At 35.5% G+C, this 23,812-nt stretch overlaps 1 protein-coding gene across 9 annotated transcripts in view; it reads left to right on the top strand.

The window, feature by feature from the left end:
• Nucleotides 1-23,812, top strand: part of LOC134791730 (CUGBP Elav-like family member 1-A) — a 386,209-nt gene that overhangs the window by 172,425 nt on the left and 189,972 nt on the right. For 7 of the 9 annotated variants that reach the window (XM_063762886.1, XM_063762859.1, XM_063762902.1 and 4 more), the window contains one exon: nt 18,115-18,171. The exons of the other annotated variants lie outside the window; for them this stretch is intronic. In XM_063762886.1, coding sequence (XP_063618956.1) covers nt 18,115-18,171 — 57 coding nt within the window. The remainder of the gene's footprint in view (nt 1-18,114; nt 18,172-23,812) is intronic. 9 annotated transcript variants of the gene reach the window in all.

The raw sequence follows: 23,812 nt of genomic DNA, 5'->3' as shown, positions 1-23,812 counted from the left end.
CATAGGATGTCACAGCGATAGGATACCATTCTGTCAGTGTCAAAGTTTGGTTGAAGAAATGTCACTTTTGACTCTGACAAGGAGAACAACAAGACAGCGTATTTCAACTATTTAGTAGTTTGTTCTTTTAGTCTTCTATTTTCTGATTTCCTTGTGCTCGACACGACGAAAACCGCACTGACTCAAATAATTACACCCTTTAGGCCCACTTGCACCATTCCACCAACCCGGGTTGTTAACCAGTTAAACCTGGAGTTACCATGGTTACCAGTACAATTTGACACTAGGTTAATGGTTTAACCGCTTAATCACGGGTTAGTGCGATGGTGCTAGTGGCACTTAATAGTATTAATCAAGAATGTGTGCATTACTTTTAAGAATGCAATAAACTACGTGTAAGTAGAACACTACTCGACTAGTTCTACCTATTCGTTAGAGCGCATATCGCAGTGTGCTCCCAGCGTAATTGCTGAACAATCGTTGAACATTCTTCCCAAACTCTAGAACTACAATTGCATGGAAACTCGACTCAAGTCGGCTTTAAAGTTTAAGCGAGTTCCGTTTTAAATTCCGTCACTTTTATTGTGTTTTTTAGGGTCGTAAATTCCTGTATAGTTTTGAGAAATGCTTGCATATTTTCTTGTTGGAAGAAGTTCATCTTCACTGGCTAGCGAGACTTCCATATTTCAATCACGGAATCAGTAGTAATGTTTATAATAATATATCAACACCAAACATTATTTCGTATATCCTTGCCTATGGCAGGGATTATGTCCAGAACTTATCGGTAAAAATGACAAATAAATCAAATCATTCCATCATTTATTCTATATTTCATATTATAAGTATTATAACATTTTATTTCTATCACGTAACACGGCTATTTAAATAAAGAAATACGACGTCATTAAAGCTAGACGTTCTACTAATAGTAATAAGTGTGATAAAGTGATACGTGTTTGATTTGTTTGGACGTTTGTTACACCGCCTCATTATGTGATCTTAGTAAATGATGTATGTACTAGCTTTTAGAGACTGACGGAAATCTGCCTTGTTAAAATTACACTCTAGTTTTGTTCCTAAAATTTATGGTAGATAATGCAATTTGTATGGCCGTTTTTAAACTATAACCCCATTTCACAGTACCTGTACTTAACCTTTTGTCAAACATTACATACATATACATACCATAGGTTTCTGAGACTGCTTACCATCAGGCAGGCCGTATGCTTATTTGCCACCGACGTAGTATAAAAAACATTGCCACGGCATAAGAAAGTTAGAGGAATACGTTTTTTATTTGCAACTGAGGAGGGTCTGGACTATTACATCAGCCGCTTGTTTTACTTAATATCAGCAAAACAACGCAAATCGGCCTAAATAATTCCACATACGGAGCGGATGACAAAAGTACTTTCGATTGTGTAAATACCAACTACGGGTCGATACCTGATACCGGATCGGAGCTGGATTGAACCGGATCAACCGTGTTGATTGGATTTCGATCCGGGTTCACTTCTCTAGGCCGGTGCAATGGCCTTTGTGCACTTTGTTTTTGCGCGTGCTTTTTGTTCGCCTGATCATATTCCAGTGGATCGTTAGGTTGGATAACAGACACATAACATTTAAAACTTTCGCGTTTTGAACACATGTTTGTAACCCGGTATATCGCGAATTTATTTTGTTACCTTATACTCTCACGTCCCTCCTATCCTGTACTAGCCCTATGTCCCAACAAAATGTCAAAACAGAGATTTGTGTAACTACCCGACGCAAAGTCTATGAAAAAGTTTGGAGTAGACATCACAATTTCAAACCACCCACTACACATAATTAATCCCGACACGCAATACCCACTGTATCCGCACACACTATCGGAAAATAGATCCTTTGGCTTAAACTTCTGGATCACTAGTCCCCAAGTTAATAATCTTCCATATTAACATTTCTGGGATATTTCCTGATTTCGATCGCTTTTCGCACAACGTCAACGTCAGAAATAAAGGTAACAAAATAAATTCGCATTAAACACGGTTATAAATAGGTATCACTACACCTATAAATAACTTTAATAGCTTTTAAAACAAGATATGCTCAGGCTTCTTTTTTAGGATTTATAAAATTACAAAAATAAAAACCCTTATATGTTATTTCGTCATGTCCATCTGTTTGTTCGTCTATCTGTCTATCCGTGTATTATGCCCAATTTATTCGTTTATTATTTAATGCACGCTTTCGTTTTGTGAATGTAACATCTACATAAGGAGGGCCCAAGTTGCTACAGTTAAACCTGTCGGTGCACATATCCTTGTAATGTACTTGATCTACATCGGAATATGATACCAAGAAAAATATTAAGTCCTAATGTTTATCGCAGAAATCAGGATAACCCAACCACGCGTCGAAAAGTTGAGTTATTTTGATATTAAACGGGTTTAGCGCCGGCTTCATTATATTAGCGGCTCGACGCCTCGCGAACGTGGCAGGTTAATTAGGAGTTCTGTATTGTCTGTAAGCGTTCGCGGTTAGAGTGGCCTAAGGGTTGGCAACCGAGTTCTTCGGCTGAAGTCGCGTACTTATATTGAAATCTTAACTAATTAAAGTATGTCATGAAGAAGAAACATGTATTTATCTCTCGATTTGAATGTTGATCACAATACCGATTTATACTCATGAATCAATAAAAGTGGGCTGTGTTTATAGAATTAAAAACTTATAAATTTAAATACTTATTTATACATGTTACCATAAAAATCCATTTTTAGTGAAAACGCGTTTCCCATACCCGAAGTTAAAACTAGTTTCCGTATCGCCTCAGTAAAAACGCGTTATCGCTAGTTAAAAATATTTTTTCGTAAGGCATCGGTAAAAACTAATTTTCATTGGGATTTTTCAGTCAAAACTAAGGCACTTTGCGAAAACTAACTATTCAAAATTTGACTACAGTGACAACTGATTTTCACAAGACGATGCTCGTACCATAAAAAAGCTTATTTCTAAGTTAACATTAAAGTTGGTTCTGGCGCTCCTCAGCTGCTGCGGCGGCATGTTCGCTTCGCTCGTTGGGCTTCGCACGCTGTTTGGTCAATATTAACTTAACACGCTCTTTCTCATTTTTTTCGTCATCTTGCGACTCTGGCAGAATACTGTGAAAACTATTTTTAACTGGTAACGGGTTTTACGGTGACATATACATATATCGTATAATTAAACAAGTTTTGGACAGAATTAGAACGGAACTAGCAGCCAAACTAACATATTACTAATACACATGTTTTCCGTTTATAGATAGCCAAAGGAACAATCGATTTTTGTATTGTGTAGAAACGGCTCTACAAATTCAGTATTCAACGTTCTCGTACGCTGAAATGTGTACATCCCCTAAGTGTAGGGATTCGTGCAATTACCGGATTTGGCTGACTCGTGTATGTCTTATGTTATCGCCTCTGCAATATTGTATCGCTTTAATTGTCGTGCGGTTTAACTTTCGGAGTTAAGGTTTCATTCGGATATCAACTGCAGCTGCATTACTGTTGCGACAATACTGTGGCGCAGTTGATATCGCCGCTGTATTTATCAACATCCTTGATATATTTTGTGACGCTCGCCGCCGTATTACTGCCGCGATTATGACGTTAAATCCGTCACTAATTTTACTAAGGAAATTGACGGATCCAGCGGCAGCATCAACGCGGCTGCAGTAATGTCGCAAGCTGCAGTTGACACCCGAATGTCACCTTAACCTACCATTCCTATGAAGTTAACATTTTATAAGAAAACGTTTAGGTACCTACCTAACGACTTTGTTTCTTTGTTCCAGGTAAAAATGTTCAGTTGTTAAACCTTCAAGTATTACGGCCCGGAAATTAATCCTACTATAAAAAAATCTACTGTTATGTGACCTACGGCCCGATTCGAACTTTAAGATACGTCAAATATTACGGCTAGATACGATATAGATTAGATGTGTCAGTGTTAAAAGACTTATCTTCAAACAAAAACGCACTTTTGACATTGACATATCTAATCTATCGTATCTAGCGGTAATATTTGACGTATCTTAAAGTTCTAATCGGGCCGTCACATTATGATATGATGCAAGTGCGCCAGATATGTCATTTTGCATGAGACCCCAGAGAGTTTCATTATTAGCCTTCACGAGAGTAAATACAACATTTTTAGTATGATATGCAAAAATTTGAAATAAAACTAAAAATTAGTCTTAATTATAACTTTTTCTGGCTTGCCAAAATAAATGACAAACGTCAGAAAGTCACAACTAAATAAACGAAAATAGACACAGTATGTACCTACAGTAGGTTGATGTCAAAAGCACTTAAATTCAAGCTCATTCAAACTAATCCTTTCTGTGTAATAGAATTTACGTTGTATCAACGTCGAATGGGTGTTTTTTTAAATATAATAACCTAATTTTCTCGGCGTTTTCGAGTGTTCTCTTACCTATCCCATTCCTTTTAATAGAGGAAAAATATAATATTAAATTATGAAAGTGTTCTGTTTAAGACGGGTAAATGTAAAGTGAAGGAAAACTCAGGCTTATTAAATGTTTTTTTCGTCTTTGTTATTTTATGCTTATTTTACAGGTGGGTGTCATTATGAGTACACGTACATATATATGAATTAAATAGTGTATATCGGGATCACCAATACTTTTTTGCGTAAGTTTGAGATCGTGACAACCAGAATACCGACCAACTAAAATAGGTATAAAAGACTTAATGTTCCAAAATGTCGCAGCAAAATTTCAGTCTAAGCATTCATGACTGTTGAAAAAGTTTGATTCTGTTTACCCTATAGCCTGAATGTTAATAGGGGTTGTTATCTCAACGACAGTCTTTTGCTCCTTCTTTATTGTCAACGCTCAGGTAAACACGGTGGACTTTTGCTTAGTATTATGTGCCTGCGGAATAATCGTAGGGTTATTATTTATACTAGCGACCCGCCCCGGCTTCGCACGGGTTTCAAACAGTATTCACTTGTTTACATCCATTACTCCAGCTTAATTCATCAACCAGAGGAATCAAATTTAAATTTGACTTTAATTTAAATTCACCTAGTCATAAAGTGGTTATTGTCAAGCATAGACGAACTAGGAATCCTCTAGACGGAGTTTAGAGCAATTATTTCATGAAACCGATGCTGCCAAAAATATGGGAGTGCAGGGGGGACAAGGTGAGCGAGGTCCCGTGCCGTGATTGGTCCGTTCAAAGACACGGACGTCACACAAAGACACTTTCGACTCGAAAATGGAGTAAAACTACCGTATTTGTGGCAGAAGGGGGTAGAGCTACTATGCTGGAGTCTGGAGGATGTCTTGTCTGTGTTGTCAAGCATAGACTAGGAATGTCAAGTCTTACGACAAACCTCTTTGTTAATACACACACACACGCACATACATAAACTTACTCTCGTGTCCCATACTAATCTGGAAAATAAATTCAACAATTCTCGCAGATTTCTTTCTCGATTAGGGTCATAAAAGAAATGTTCAACATCAACTATCCAAACAAGTAAACAGTCCACAAAACGGTTCGCTACATAATGGCTGACACGCATTTACATCGGCTCTCGTAATGGTGGACATTAGAAGCATTTTCCTCTAGCGAGATAATGTACTGCGAACTTGTATGCTGGCTATATAATTATATATACCTACATTTGTATTGGTTTTGTTTGTCTACGGATATAAAATATTAGAACATACACATTTTACATACATAATTTCTCATAAATACATCTTATAGTTATATAACAATAGAAATACAAACATATACCTATATTTTTATTTTTATTGAGTATATCTTTTAAATAAGCTACATAACAATTGAAGTATGCGGATTGCGTGACCAGCTGAATGCCACGGCCATCCAGCAATCAACAAAATCCTGATCGTCAAATCCAAATTTTATTATAGTAGGTGCGCCACCGTCTGGGGAACAGTGATGCATAGATATTATACACTTAAATCAAAAAGGTCATATGTATACTTACAGAATTTTATTTATTTAGCCAATCTTCCTTTGATACCACTGGGACAATTACGTCCTCGAAACGTCGAAGGTAATATTAAAGCTAATTCGCTATTGAGTCCCGTTTATGTAAATAACAATAGTTTAATGATTTTTTTTACCAAAATTTGCATGTTATCTGTGATTTAATTTCATATAAATAAATAGATAAAAAGCATTTTATTTTAGTAGTAACTTTTATTTTTAAATATTAACCGGTTGATTTTAATCATATATAAATGGTACAAAAACATGCCATATAACAATAAATAAAACCAACTTAAAATTACAGTAGTAACTTACATAATTATTCTCATGATTGAACACATCTATTAAGTAATTTAGCACCATGATTTTAAATCTCGTCAAATAAGAAAACATGAATTCAGTAGCTGTTAGTCTGAAGTTAAATACTTTAACCAACATTATTAATGCTAGTTTAACCTCTGACCAGGACTATAAATAAGCGCTGCCAAGTCTCCTTTCTTTTAATTAAATCCGTAGTTGCAGTCAAGACGTAAGATTTCCTCCTACCTGAAGTCTTTACTGGTACTAGGAGACTAAGGAACAAGATTCCATCGTTTTCAGAGTAAAAGGCGCGACAAGATCTAAGAATAATCACGTTAATTAAAATGAGCAATTTTTTACACGATGTCAGATTGTTTGATTTTATAGAAATAAATAAAATAATCAATAATTATGTTTAAATAGTATATTATTATCTTAAAATTTAAAATATTAATTAAGATGGTGCTTATTTTAATTGCAGTAGGAGAACTTCAATTTAGAGGTGTTACAATTTTGCAAAAGAGCTCTATTTTTTCTTCAGGCACCCCCAATACTGAGTAATCCTTTTATGATTGTTTCGTTTTAAAATTTTGCACAAAGCAAAACAATATCACCGACAATTCGTTCAAGCATTATCTAAACTCTCAGAACAGACACGAACTGTCCTTTAAAAGCAAAGTAAAGCCGGCTGCTTATCCCCTCCGAAGAACTTCGACAACAAGAAAAAAGTGGCAATTGAGAAGTGACAACGGGCCTTTTTTCATATTCGTTAGGCCCAACTTGCCTCTTAAATTATTACGGTAAAGTTACAAGTCGAGCCTTAACTTTGGAAACGAGAAATGCGACGTTACTAAACAAGAGAAGCACAAGTATCTCACCGATTATAAAAGATATATGCTGTTTTGGTTTCGAATGCGCAAAATGGCAATGGAAAGTTTCCATTTTCCCTGTCAAATTTGCTGCGATGCGGCAGTGGAAGCAGATTGATTGGCTATGTTGGAGCGTTTTGGTTTGAAGTGTTTCTTTTCAAACGAGTTGATGTTTATTCTGCAGTGTCATTACATGAGATGCTTAGTAAAAAAAATATGTATATTTTTAAGAAAAATTTTTTTTTTAACTTTCACGATTATTAAACATTATCCCGTTGTGCAGTTTGATAAAAAAAATTTTTCATCACACTCGCTCAGTAAATGTGGAATTGCACGCAGGTTTAGCGGGAGTTATAGAAAAAGCGTTCTCCCTAGGGAGTTATGAAGTTTCTAGTGCCATAATTAACAGTTTTTTGTCTTTATACTTAATTTTTGTATCGCAAGTGTGATGAAAAACATTGTGTGTAACTCGGGGCGTAATAATATTGCAAACTCGAGTCTATAAATCGCTCCGGCAAGCCGTCGCGATTTAACTTACTCTCGTTTGCAATATTCAACTTACGCCCCATGTTGCACATTGTACTATTTTCATGTATGAAACTAAAGTCCAAGTTTTTATATTACATGTTGTCAAAATGGTTCATGGAACTTAAATATATAAACGTCCGCATAAAACCTTTATTTACTAACTTACGGTTAAATGTCAGCAGCCTTTTTACCCAAATTCTTTTCACACGAACGCAGACAATCATTTAAACGATCCCGCGCCCACTTCCAATTCCAATCCAAAAAAATATATGAAACGCCTGAAAGAACATTCCGTGCAAACAAAACGGGTATAGGGGTGCTATTTCGTTCACCAAATATCGCGCGAGATAAATGTGGCCATACGTTACGCACCGCTTTTGAGGTGAAAAGCGTGGGTTGAAAATCTCAAGTCGCATACGGGATTTCCTTACGAGGAGCGCTACATTTGAATGCGGTGTATTAGTGAATGGTGAGATTTATCGCCGTCGGGACGACAGGAGACCGCCGATTTATGGCGGTGCGTGCGGGGAGAGTCACGGCCGAGAGTGCTACGTCAATTCATACTCCGGTACTATTGATGTTTTTGTTTTTGAGTATTTAATCAAAATCTTTAGTTAAATAAAACTCTTCAAATTGTGTATCGTTTAGGCATAATCACCAAGGTACTTTATAAAAACTAGCTAATGAATAAGAAAAAAAAACTTAGCATAAACTACTATTAACTGGAAAAACACACACTGGTTTAAACCAAATAATTAATAAATTTGAAAGCGAGATTAATCTAAACCGCCTTTTACGATAACGTAATTATACAAACAGCAGCAGTTGTAAGAAAACATTAATAACTTTAGACTTTCGAATCCAATACTCGTAACGAACATCACCTTCAACTCGACCAAAAACCTGTTGGAATAACCCCAATGCACGTTACAAAGTCGCTTTTTTTTGTTAGCACAAAATACTGTCACCCGCATATATTTAAATATATTTATTATTTAGCTTAAGTACAAAATATTACTAAAATACAGAGTAAATGTTACTAATTATAAACGTGCTGTAAAGTACAATGTATGGCATTGCAGCTTTATTTCAAGATACTAGGGTACAAATTTCTACAACAACATACGAAAAATATAAACTAAAGAAATGCTGAAGGGCTTACTAATACAAGCATTTAATGTTGTTTAAATATCAATTTGGCTCGTGTCATTGGGGTGGCTTAGGTTATTTATCGGGTAACTTGCTTTTTTGTATGTGTTTTTATGGAGTCGATGTGAAAGCGTTGAAATTTATGTGATGTTGTTTCTAGTGTGGTTTGGGTATTTGGAATTCGATACGGGTAATTCTCTTTTGTTTATGGCACTACAGCAAAAACATTGTATAAAATATGTTATTAAAAGTAGATATGCATTAGCTTTTAAAAATTAAAATTCTTTGTATTAATAAAATTTATTAATCAGTACTGTGTGTGTGTGTGTGTGTGTGTGTGTCTTACGTAAGTAAAACTTACATGTGTATCTTAGGCCTAAAGCGCGTAGTTTACCCCATGTAGAACAGACATTTTTTTAATAATTTCACTGTTATAGAAACTATAATTATAAACCTAAACAAAAAAAAAAATTAAAGTTAAATCCTCAACGTCATAAAGTCTAAATCCTTGGTTAATCAAACAGCCTCAACACCGGTCCCTTAAAGGCTTAATGAAGAAATTGCAAATGAATCCTCCTTAGAATTTTAAAACAATCTCAAAATCAAGCCGACTTGTTATGCAAGTATCGTAGCAGGTGCTACGAGCCGCGGGTGCTCACAGCTACAGTTTATATACTACGACGCTACGCCATATCGGCGAGGCCTATGTTACTTTACCAAACTTTGACACCATAATTTGCATAGTTGCGGTGCAACCTCGGAATCTCGCTGCGAACTCTCTAAAGTTTGATGGAGTACCTAAACACTATAATTTCATTATAAGCTAAATTTTTAGATTTCAAGTTTAAGACAGTTAATCTACAGGTAAAAGTAATAATATAAAATGGCTATATCACCACTGATTCAGAAAAAAAATTGGTATTATATATTCAGTGAAACGTAATATTTTTGGTGAATTCTGCGATGATATGGACTTTTTGTTATTGATGACAACATGTATAATATATATCATATTCGAAGTGGTATGTGTGGCTGATAAAAACTATTCAAGTTTTTCAACGGCTATCACCTTTCATGTGTAGTAACTTGACTCGCGTTAAAATGACTTAAGTATACAATAAGTGGAGGACGTTTACCACGACGTAACGACTGTCGTTTGCAGTTACCCCGCAAACAGAAACAGTATAACATTCGCGTATCTCAATCCACCGCACATTTCAAAATTGAACCTTATAACTTAATGCTGATAGTCGTTTATTCGTTAAGATAGTGTGCGTGATGAGATTTATTTACAGCATAACGTTTTAATTTAACGTGTGAATACGAGACGCTTTGTCAGTGACATGACGAAGTGTTTTCTTGTAACTTGTTATCTTGGCATCTTGGCAATTAGCACTTACGGAGTGACAGTTGAGTTAAACAAATGCGTTTCGTCAAACAATGTGTGTATAATCAATTAAATTTCAAGCATAAATAAATTTGTGTTTTAATTTTTACTTGGTGAAACGCCATATAATTTAATTTATGTATAATTTCCACCACTTACCAATATTACTGTTTTGAAGATCACTGGATACAGTAGCACCAGTTATACAACTGCCTTCCTGGTCATTAAATAAATTGTAATATTCAATATAATTATTAGGAAGAAGCTCTTCCGTTTAATGTAACTATCCTTAGGTACAGTATTTTTTCGTTGGGATGGGAATTTGTTGATGGTTCACTTTACCAATATGAATAATTTCATGTTGATGAAGAGGTTTTGGGTATTTTAAACCTGATCCATTCAAGTCGCGATACCTTTTAATGTCATATTAATAATATAAATTATTTATATTTTGTATTCTTTCCATTTTTGACATTTAAATTGTACTTAATATACCGACGTTCAGAATATAAATTCGTGTAGATTGACATAGCATAATTTATACCGTAATTTATTATTATGAAATAAATTAATCACATCAAATCAAACTAAATCAAATCTATTGCTAAAAGATGTGTCAAAACCTTCTCAAAACTAATTTTCACAGCGACAGGTACTTTTCACAAAACGTACATTGCACGATCACTGTGTCCAGAGACACACAGTGCTTTCTTATCGACCGCAATAATGAAATTGGTTAATAATAATAACAGTGTGGCTCTGATTTACAATCTTACGATTTTTAATATTGTGTAGGTAATGCAAATACCCATGGTAACACAGTATTCTTCCTAAACGGTAATAAACTTGGTCGGAGTTCTGTAATTAAATTTATATTCGCAAACTGTAAGAATAGCCTTTTGTTTCATTAGACGTTTTGTTGACTTGAAATACAATCGCGCTGGCGTAATGAGCCGGTTCACTTCTAAATTAAAATGTTTTAATATTATTCTTCGAGATAATTCCAATTAGTTAGTGTACACAGGCAGATGCCACATGCTGTGCTTTCACAATTAGGTACAACCATTGTTTCAATGTTAAATTAAATATTTAACATTTCTGAAGAATAAAGACAAGTCTTTTATGATAATTATTTCCATATAAACATCAACGGTGGACAAGCATGAATGCAGCGTATTGCATTCATGCTTGTCCACCAATATAACATACTATTTTACGGATAAAGTAATAAGTATCTTCATAAACACATAACATAACATTCAAATCTCTATTTTATAAAATAAAAATCCCTGCTGCTATCCGTTGAGGCCCGAAGCGTGTTGAGCAAATAGAACGCCATCAATATGACGTCTTTCTCAAGGTACCATTTGAAAGGATTTTATTACATCGCTGTGCATGGCTCGAGGGTTCGTGATGGTAGTCTTAAAGGTACGGGCATGGATATGTTAAGGTTCAATCGAGTCGCCGACGGCTAGCGACGGACAAATAAGAAGAAGCAGGCGAACCGGGATTTTATTGAAAATAACGTGCATTTGTCCTGACGTGAGACTATTATAGCGTCGTCCTACTTACTCCTACTTGGATAGTACACTGCGTTACTCTCATAATATACTGGTCTCATAGTCTCATATATGTACTTGTACAATTCCGTCGAGTCGGTCAAGTGATGCCTTTATTTATAGCTTCATTCTTATTTTATTTTCTACGTAATGTAACTCTTATTGGATGCTAAACAGCAAGTGTGTTCTAATGTGAGTTATATAATATGTATATGCACTAATGTAAACTGTAACTATAGACGGTACTAAATTTGATATTCTATGGGTACCCCAATAAATTTTCAAATAAACTTCCACTGGGGTATATGAACGCTTCTAACACAAGTCCTCCAAACGGGTGAAGTTCAGCACTTGGGTCTGTCCGGCAACTTCCGGGTACTCATGGTCACATTTCGGGACTCGAAAACTATTTCGACACCGGACCGAGATGTGTTGTTTTAATGATCGTTCTTAGTGTGATGTTTTAAATTATACATTATATTAATTAATAGGTAAAACATTATTTACAAATCTACCCAAACATGCCTAAGATATTTTGATGACCAGTCACGGCTAGTGGATACTTATTGACCCTGCCTCTGAAGCCGGTGGTCCTGGGTTCGAATCCCGGTAAGGGCATTTATTTGTGTGATGAACACAAATATTTGTTCCTAGGTCATAGGTGTTTTCAATGTATTTATCTATATAAGTACGTATATCGTCGCCTAGCACCCATAGTACAAGCTTTGCTTAGTTTGGGGCTAGGTTGATCTGTGTAAGATGTCCCCTAATATTTCTTTATATACAAAATAAACATGCTGCCTAATCGTCAAGTCTCGAAAAAAAGCCCGTCGTTTTGAAAACATAACCATAATTTAGGACTCACATTCATTGGGACATATTTAATCGTTGACATTGGTTTAAGAAAGTCTCTGTTATACGGAACAGGCTTATTTTCAAAAAGACGTGTGTTTTTTCGAGCCTTTCTTATTAGAAACTTAACATAAGAACGACTTATTAGTTTTTCTTAATAATAATAAAAATAGTGAAAATGAATGATTTACCCATATGTGCTTGTTTTAATTTAGTAAGTAGGTCAAATAATCCGTATTAAAATCTAAGCCAAGAATAGTGCAAATGAAAATGTACATAAAACTCAACCACGTTTCCCCGGTGACTCGGACTAATAAATAATAATAACGGAATAACGAAATGCCACGGCGACGGAATTTAATTATTCGCAACGAGTTGCCAACGCTCACGGGATTGGTGGAAAGTGTTGAAACAATCGAGGGGCAACTGGAGAGTTCGTAGTTCTTTTAATATAGGTATGGATATGAAATAGGAATACTCCATCCAAATATATTATAAATTATAATCCTTCGGTGGTCAGGAGAACCAAACGTGTTGATACTAAACATTCACCAAAATAATTTTATTATTTTATCTACGAAATATCATTTAATATTTACCATTAGCTTTTCGGTGAAGGGAAACATCGTGAGGAAACCTGCATACATCTGCGATAAAATTCAAAGGTGTATGTGAAGTCCCCAATCCGCATTGGGCTAGCGTGGGGACTATAGCCCAAGCCCTCTCGCGCATGAGAGGAGGCCTGTGCCCAGCAGTGGGACGTATATAGGCTGAATTATTATTATTATTTTATTAATAATATAATTAGTACAGGCAACAAAACCCTTTCACTTTGAATTAAATCCTGATTAACTACCCAGAACACGCGAACAAAATTTTAATCATCATTGAATAAAATCCAATTTAGCATAATTTAAGCGTTCGACCGGGTTGCTAGGGTTGTGCGTGAATTGAAATGTAACTGGATTATGAAACGATTATTGTATTCGTGCGGCTTATAGGTATTTGAACGGCTTAATTTCTGAATGGCGTATATCGCTTTTTACACTGAATTGAAATTACAATCTTAATTTAGACAACGTAAGGACACTATTCCAATAACAAGTTTAAATAGCATACGAGTTTATGAAAGTAATTTGTCGATTTTCCAGGTATGCGGATATCGAATACCGGCTGGAAATTGGACGCCATGACGACTGGCTGATAAAGTTAGCCCCGAGTAATATTATTTGTCAGTGGGTTTGATAACTTGATAATGAGCATAAACACGTTTATAACAATGTAATAAGTGAAAAGCTTGGTCCTAAAGGTGAATAGCAAAAATGATATAGGTATATATGATAATGATATGTTTATGATATAGTACCTAAGAACTGTAACTAGTCTCAATTTAGTCGATTTCATCGTGTAAAAAGATTAGCCCATTTTTAACTAATTTAATGCATGCAAGCATGTTCACGTAATCTAAAGCTTTATGTGATTAATCTTCGTAACACAGTGGAATCAATTAAATGTAGACGAATAAGACTCCATTACGGTCTTATCTGTGTATTTTTCTGCGTGCATTATATTTGCTTAGTCAAAACCACACACCCCACCAACAGTCCACCACACACCCCACCAGCAGTCCAGCACACACCACAGAACTTATCAACTATTATATAATATGGCGTTATTCATAAACGCGTTAGTCGTCCGAATTTGCTATGATTCGTTTGTCTTTATCTGTCAATTTGACTTATCTTATGTATTACAGAAAGAGAAAAAACATAATTTAACTAGATCAGGCCCGTAAAGTTTTATGAATAAGGGGTTAAGTCGTTCATTTCATCTTAAAATTCGCTACCCAATCCTCACAAACCTGAAATTTGGGAGGTAATAGTTATTAAAGAGGTCATTTAAATTGCTAATGTTCAGTTAAATGATTTATGATTTTGTCTTATTTTCCGCTGTGAAAGCTGTCTTCATCGTGGTTGCAAACTTTCCACTATTATTTACGTAAGTTGCATTTTGCATGAATACACAGTTTAGTACTAGCGTTTCATCATTTTACATTCATGAAGTTGTGTACCTACCTAAAAATAATGAAGTTTTTAGTTATTGAAAATCTATTTAGGTTTTTAGTCTTCAACGTGTTCATTTCTTTATCTACCTATTTATCACAGCCGTCCTTATTGTATGCATATCTATTACTATTTATTATCATTAATCATATGACTAAACATTTTTTCATTGTGTATTGTTTGCATTGGAGAATTATAATTTGGATACACCTACATATATCCAATGTGCATATGGTATATACATACATTTATTAGGGTTCCGTACCTCAAAAGGAAAAAATGGAACCCTTATAGGATCACTCGTGTGTCTGTCTGTCTCTCTATCTGTCCGACCATTCCCCTCCCCCCTCCCCTCTATCTCCGAAACTACTGAGTCTATTTTTTTTTTAATATACAAAATAGTTCATTACCTATAGATGTCAGAATAACCTATTAGAAATATGCAGTCAAGCGTGAGTCGGACATAATTAATTAGTTTTTGATCCGACCACTACGGGTTTTTTAAAGACATTTCATTTACGTTCCACATAAAAAAATACATTGTTAAAAATTGGGTAATGTACGGGACCCTTGGAACGCAAGTCCGACTCGCACTTGATCGTTTTTTTTTTAAGGACCTCACCAAAAACCTAGTTTCTTTAAAAACACTTACTGTTTCTTCTCATACTATTTTTTTTTTTCAAAAAAGTCGTCATCTTCCTTGACTTCCCGGCTTTCTGCCACGGCTCATGGGAGCCTGCGGTCCGCTTCGCAACTAATCCAAAGAATTGATGAAGACTATATGGTTGCTATTAATTGAGGCACTAGTTTTTACGAAAGCGTCCAACCCAGAGGGTAAACTAAGCCTTATTGTGATTAGTCCAGTTTCCTCGCGATGTTTTCCTTCACCGAAAAGATACTGGCAAATATCAAACGATATTTCCTACATAAGTTCCGAAAAACTCATTGATACGAGCCGGTGTTTAAACCCGCCAACCCGGATTGAAAGTCGCACACTCTTACCGCTAGGCCACCAGCGCTTTTTTCTAAAAAGGCGTTTGAAACAATATAAACATTATGACAACATTTCACCTGTGTATTGCACCTCAGTGCAATCATCATCTTCAAGTAGATATTTTCTGAGGTGTTTTTGGCTTGAACCATAATCTATTAAGCAAAGGGTATTATTTTTGTATATAGCGCAGTTTGCTACCGAATCTCTAGAACAAGCCTTTAAAAAAACAAATACATGACACACACACACACACACACAACATTTAACACATTTTGTTATCTCCAAATATTTTTACCTGAATGTGGGCAGTCGATCGTCCTACGTTACCCAAACGTGTTATCTCCGAATGACTTGTTACTTGAATTTGAACCATATAAATAGAATGGTAATATTGCTTTTTAGAGCCACGCCACACTATAGCGCTATGGAAAATAGCGTTACTGCGCAGTTGCGTCAACATTGCGGCGAGCAGCAGCCATACAGTTGACTAGACGCCGACGCTCAGGAGACGCTAGTGTGGGGTGGCCCTTAAACTGGCCTGTTTCTACTTACTCGTAAAGGATTCAGTAGTTAGCCGCACTGCATAAAAGAAACAATGCCTTTCATTCGACAGATTAACGTTTAAACGAAAAAATCACCTTGAAAATTTTCACATATACCTATTTCGGAATGGAACCGAAAATCATCATCATACTCAAGTGACATTGCTCCCACGCACAAGCGACCAATTTTTATTTGCCCATCCTCAAGCCTTACTTAAACTTTTAGAAGAGTAGTAAAATAACTTTTATACGAGGGAGCAAACTCGACATAATTCCGACTTGGCAAACTTTCGCGAGGGGGCCGGAGGAATCTTTATGAACAGGAGAGAATCAATAGATCATAATAAATTTTCCCAAAGAACCGTCCCATTCGGTGGTCTGGTATTTTTCCACGTGAAAAATTATAAATAACGGCCCTAACTTTCTCCAAGAGAGTTTTAATGCGGCGGGTGTAAATATTTTTTATTACAATGCCCTCATTTGTATCTGTGTGTCTGAAATACTCAAGTACATTAAAACTTTCTGATTTGTTGTTTAACTTCCTCCTGACTTAATCTTATTTTTTAGAGTACATTACTACAGCAGCCCGAAAATCTATCTTTATTCTTCATATCGAGTTACGTTTTGATTTTCTCAAAGAAATGCAGAAAAAAAGAAATACCTAGTTAATTATTTGCTTAAGTTAACTACGAGTAACTCTGCATAACTTAAGAGCCTTCTGTCTTCCCTAATATCTAAGAAAATATCTGTTAAGACTTACTTAATGTATTTTCCTTACTAAAAAAATATTCTTGTCCAACAAATTTTAACCTAACATAGGGGTGATATATAAGCGCGTTTAAAAAGTGAATTTAGATTTATCACCGGAACGCTTATAAATTTCCGCAAATCTTCAGATGCTGAGTTATTGCGAGCACTATTTTACCTTTTCTCGTGGGAACGGTGGAACTGGTACCGGGTTGAATTATATTATTATATAGACGAACGACTGATCCTAACCTTCTAGTTTTCTATCGTAGATTAGTAATATCATCAGCTTAGTCGACACAGTGTTAACTTTATCCTTCATGGCCAGATATTCTGACTTTAGTTTTAAAAATACTGTCGTATATTTTATATTAACATTGAAAATTTTATCAAAGTTACTTTGATATCAATCGAACGTAATTAACGCTCTCATTCAGGCGCACACTGCTAATATAGGTGTATTCGTAATTAACCAGCAGAATTAGTAAATTGGAAGGCTCAAACAAGCCGGCATCCGCAAACGACGGCAAACACAATCAAATGAAAATTAAACCGAATACGAAAGCAACATGGCGACTTATCATTAATAATTCATTAATCCCCACCGTGTCGACTTAATGACTGCAAAACAGGCTAGTGTTGAGCTGTCGGAAGTTAAACGTGAAGGCACACGGAGATATAAAATAATTAACCAACGACCCAAGAGCCTAAACTACGAATACTAAAGACGAATGAGTAACGCACACAAACTTATATTTACTTAAAATCAGGCGTTTGAATATTTTTCTTTGTATGTACATTTTACCCAAACGTACCTAAATACCTAGATGAAACTCTAGGTCCATGGGGTCCCAGCGCGCACAAGTTGTTCGCAGAAATCGCGAAGCGTCTGGCTGACGTAACTGGTGACCGAAGAGCTGTATCGGCTACCTCGCACAACGAATCAGCTTTGTGCGATACAGCGAGGAAATGCCGCCAGCATCCTTGGTACAATGCCTCAGGGGCCTATTTTAGATTTAAGCTAGTTATTAATTTCGTTTAGTAGTACTACTGTACATATCTTGTATGTAAATAAATATACCTAATGTGTTATTTCTTTTGTTCCAGGTGGATGCCATACTATACAGTAGCATTTACCTCCGAGAGTGATTATGCACAATATCAGTAAGAATTATTTATCTAATTTTCGTAGAATCAGTAGTATCTCGTTCTTAGGTCGGTTAGATACTTAATATTATTTCTTTTGGAAATTTGTATTGAATATCTAATCTAAATATAGGGACTATTATTATTTTTATTTACTATACTTCTCGTTCACAATAGAAGATGTATTCTTGAAGGCATTTAAAGACTAAAATGTCATACAAAGTTTTCTGAAATAGGTCTTGTTTTTCAATATGTAAGTCAAATTCTTTTCGGGTTTGGTCCCACATTAAAATAAAAGTTGTGAAAATTGAGCCCCATACATTTCACGAGTCTTCTCTTTCCGCACAAACTTTAGAAACAGAGCACTAATATGTCGAAGGGAAACAGTTATCCCTACATTTATTACAAACGGATTAAAATTACAAAGTCGGCTTTAACAACAGTCGAATATATTTATGTATGTATTAATACATAGTAATAATAGGTATTAGTCGCTAGTATTTCTAACTACTTACGAGTATAAATATGTACAGTCACCTGCAATAATATATTACTCTTCGAAGGCCGCAAAAATATGTGACACGCTCTTATGGCTCTACAAAAAGATCGTGTCAAATATTTTTGCGGCCTTTGTTGTGTAACATATTTTTGCAGGTGACTGTACTATTATTTACATTTAATACAACTAAAATAAATACTTTCGGACAAAGCGGGTATTAAATTAGAAAAAGGCATACTAACCTTGGAGATATTATTTCACCTCTAGACTATAGACGGTGAGAAAATAAAATTATCTTAGATCGTTATAACGAACTAACGTTAAATATTAAAATACTCCTAAAAAAAAGTTTGTTTTATCTTATGAGTTAATTTAACTTTACCTGTCAGTTTTTTAAGGTTTTTTGATGGAATAGTTTAGTTATTTTATAATTATAATTGAAAATTACACCAAGTGCTGCTCTTAATATCTCTATGATTTAACTTTTAAATGTTTTTTTAATAGGGAATATTACGCAAAACTCTGCGTAGAGGGCTAGCACAATCACAGGGCGTGATCTTGACGCGTCTGTTAATTGAAAAACGATTTTTAAAAATTTAAATTACTTATGAAAGCAAAATAATGTAAATAATCGTATATGATTCATAATTGTTTCATATTTCCGTGACTTATTTTTCAAAAGTGTTTTTCAATAAAAATACACGTCAAGTTTGTTTACCTTTTTTCTAATGCTAAAATAAAAGAACCGTAGTATGTATAAGTTACTCTATGGTTTACTATGCACTAATGCTGCACTCTGGCGGCAGAACATTGCAGTAATACTCCCTATTACTTTGTTCTGTCTTTTTACACCTCCTCTACTAGTTATGTCAATACATTATGGTTGGTACATAGACTACGAATCCTCTAGACCGAGTTTAGACTAATTATTTCATGCAACCGATGATGCCAAAAATGCGAGGGTGCGCGGGACGAGGTGAGCGAGATCCCGTGCCGTGATTGGTCCGTTCAAACGACGAACGAGTTCACGGACGTCACACAAAGACACTTTCGACTCGAACATGGAGTAAAATTACCGTATGCGTGGCAGAGGGGGTAGCGCGGCTATGCTAAGTCTGGAGGATGTTTTGTCTGTGGGTTGGTACGATATACCAATGAGTGTAAAGATAAAATAGTCGTATAACTTGGAAGTAGCAAACTTGATTTCGTATAGTGATTCATAAAAATCAGTTGAACCGCTCGCAACCATATTAGGTGGTTGTTGGGGCGCGGTCCCCTCGCAGTGTACGGTTTCACAAGGGTCCGTACAACGAAAATTACACCCCGCGGACCGACCAACATAATTACACTAATTTGTTAACATGGTTAACTTTGGACCTTGGCTGGTGTCGATTTGTGTTATGTATTTATGTGTTATGTGCACTTGAGTAATTATTTCGTTTTAATCTTTAAAATGTCAACGCATTCCACTTTACTTATAATTTTACATAAAAAAGGTACTTGACGGCCAAATACGTAGGTACCTAAGTAAGATAGAGTGTTTGACAAGTGATATCCAAAACGCATCCGCCCCTTAATCAATCAATCAATCACTTTATTTGCAATAAAACATACTTAAAATGCATGCATATGTGCACAATACATTCAACAAAAATTATAATAAAACAATCACAAGAATAATAAAAATTCATTAGTTTCATTACAGATTAGAATGTCAGAGCAAAGAGTAAAATATAATAATTGCAGTAAGCTATATAGGTAATTATAATGCCATTAAAACCCCGAATAAAGAAATCACGAAGCGTGCTACGAATTGATTTGTACATAATTAAGTCGTTTGGTACATTATAACTAAGTTCGAAGCCATAAAAAAAATCAATTAAATTGGAAATAACTACCTATTTGCAGGCAACCTTATAATGCTGCAACCCGAACTCGAGCACAGAATCACTAGCAAATTGTATCGGCGCCGCAAATTTTCATCCTGAGACGCTCGTTGTATTAATAAAGCGCAGCGCGATCTGCAATGTAATAATGCAAGTAGATACAGTAATAACATGTCAAATATGTAACTTATATGTCTATATACATTGTCCAAGATGTTGGAACACTCAATCTACCTAGTTTTTACTACGCAAGAAGGCTTGGAAATTAGAGATATATAAATTTATAAAACGTCAGAAACTACCTTAGCAGGACTACAATCGCAGTCCGCCGGTTTCGTAACTAGTTTTATATTCGTACTTTTACTTTTTTATTTGATGATGAATTTTTGAATCTCATACACACATTTACTTATTGTCTTCGTATTTTGCGCTGCTAGCATCTCTTTTCTCAACATAACTATGCAAGCGCGAAGTCAATGTGTGGCAACTGTGGCATTACAAAATATCCGCAAACTATGATGCACCATCCACTAGTTACTACTCCGTGTCGAAACGCTGCACTGCATCGTTCTAGCAATATTGGAGGGTGCGGAAGCGTTCTCATATTTCTTACATCATTAACTCAACGTGTATAGGTACTCTATACTACAGCCTTGTAAGGCATATGGGAAGCATGAGAGACAGGGGGCATTCCAAACAGCTCGTGTATTAAAGCATCGTGAAGTGTAGAAAAACTCAGTCATAACTAGAACTCAGTCATTTTACGGTTTCACAAAATATTAAAATAGTAGTTAAGTGGCCTGATGTTTTTTTTCAGTAGTTTTTTTGTAGTTGTAGCGGCAACAGAAATACATCATCTGTGAAAATTTCTACTGTCTAGCTATCACGGTTCATGAGTTACAGCCTGGTGACAGACAGACAGACAGACGGACGGACGGACGGACAGTGGAGTCTTAGTATTAGGGTTCCGTTTTTACCCTTTGGGTGCGGGACACTAAAAATGGTGAAATCAAAGAAAATATTATACAGTTAGCTGCAGAGATAACTGAATTAAGAAGATAAGAATTCTGTTTACAGGGTCAACTACCGCCACTTACTACCACTAGTACCAAACATAGATATAATAATATGTTACTTGAATATCCATGCCAAGTCCCATGTCATAATAGCGAGTCGTTTTATAGATGAGAGCGCAGCTTCGAATGTATGGGGGCGGCTTGGTTCGTGTGACTCTTAACTATTAAATAGCATGGCTCGGTAGATAAATTAAAATGAGCTGACATAGAAAAAAAAATGTAATAAAAGTATACCTTTGATCGGATACTTATTCAACTAATCGAATAACATGTTTGTTGAGACAGCCCGTGTTCACAAACGTTTGTGATGTAAATAGGTTCATATACCTATATTATTCATATATACCTACCTTGTACTCTGTTATCATCCGTTTACCTATACACGGAACGAAATTTTATTCGATATATTTTTATATAATTCCTAGAATTATTATACATCTATTCATCAAGAAAACTCATACAAGTGTTTAAATTCCACCCATGGGTATTAGTGGTCCGCAGTGGCAGTAAAGTAAGAAATGTGCCAGATCACAGTGATCGTTAATTTTCCAGCAATATTGGTGTAGCATTGTTGATTAAAAGCATCTGTATGCCCTGCTCTAGGTGGAATAGATAATTAGGGTTAATAACAGTAATATTAACCTTAACCAATCCTCTCCCTAGAATTTTTTTCAAGAAAATCCTTTATTTTTACTATGCTGCACCAATATTGCTGGAAAATTAACGATCACTGCAAATCACATATAATTGTAGGGTGAGGCGAGTCGAGTCATGTGATCTGAGGCTGAGCGGGCCAAAACTTGACGCTTTGCGGCCGGAGGGCAGAAAAATAACTAAAATAACAGTACATTGAGTTTGAGTTTGATACCTTTACCGTGAGCGGTATTTTGGTTTTAATTTTTTTTATGGTTTTATTTATTTTAGGCTTTGATATTGATATGATAAGATCGCTCACGCTGATTGGTGCACTCGAAATGCATCGAGAATCATGTCATTTAGCATCTCCCTCGTACTTATTGCTGAGAATCGTATCCTATTTCGCGTAAAAATCGTGTAATTCAACGTTTTTGTGTACATTCACAAACATCTACGAGTACAAAAACGCTATATATTGCCAAGATGAATAATTTCAAGTAAGTAATAAGACATTTCCCATTTTATGCTGCCATCGATTAATAATAACAGCGACCATAATTTCCTCCGCACAAAGTCTGACAAAAATGCCAGACAATGGAGTAAAGCACAAAAAACACTCGCAATGATAAAAGCGAATCTGCCCACTTTAGGAATAATTTTCAAATTTATACACCTCTTATAGTACCACCCCACGGTTTTACATAACAATGCTTCATTTTTCATTTTCGCCATGAAATAAAGCTGAGGACAGGCGGGAGTTACCAGGTATGATTAGGAAAGTATGACATCGAAATGAAATTAAGCGTCGAAATATTGAGTTATGAGTTATGACTTATGAATAAAAACTGCCTGTTATAATTTAGTCCTGTCTGAGTAAATGAAATAACATTTTTCATTTAACAATAAGTATTATTTCTTAAATAAAGTAAGTAGGTACACTTTAACGCATTCACTGCCAGGGGGCGTGGCCTAGGAACAAATTTATATGACGCTGAACGCACATGTGCGTTGGGGGCAGTGAATGTGTTAAGTTATATGGTAACCTATAAGTACTAGTTACAAGGGTTCTTACCATTCATCTAAATTCAATAATTATATATGTACATATTTGAAAGACAATATTTTTTCTCTAATACAAGGATTAAAATAGTAAATTATTAACGAACAACACTTCAGCTATTCTAATACGAGTATCAACGCCCTTCTAATCCAATGTTGAAGTTCAGCGCGTATCGTTCTACAGTACACTCGATGCACCCTAAAGTATATTTTATGGCCTACCCATTAGAATGGTTGTAGATGCACATAAAATGTAAGCGATCCCTGTCACACAAAATAAGGGTGTCTTTTGCAAAGAATATAATGTAACTTATGTCCTTTGTTTATTGTACTTACTGTAAATGGAATCCACACGTGTCCCAAAACAATATTTCTAAACAAAACACTCCGAGGGGACTATGGTGGTGCAATGAATTTTGCCTGTCGAATTTGCAAAGGTTAATCTTCCATGGGGTAGGTGGCAGCGGTTGGAATAATAAAATACTTTTCAAGCAAAACGTTAT

This window comes from Cydia splendana, chromosome 1 (assembly GCF_910591565.1).
Source record: "Cydia splendana chromosome 1, ilCydSple1.2, whole genome shotgun sequence".
In the NCBI taxonomy this organism is placed as follows: Eukaryota; Metazoa; Arthropoda; class Insecta; order Lepidoptera; family Tortricidae; genus Cydia; species Cydia splendana.
The sequence above is the reverse complement of the archived record's forward strand: the minus strand, read 5'-3'. Positions and strand labels throughout refer to the sequence as shown.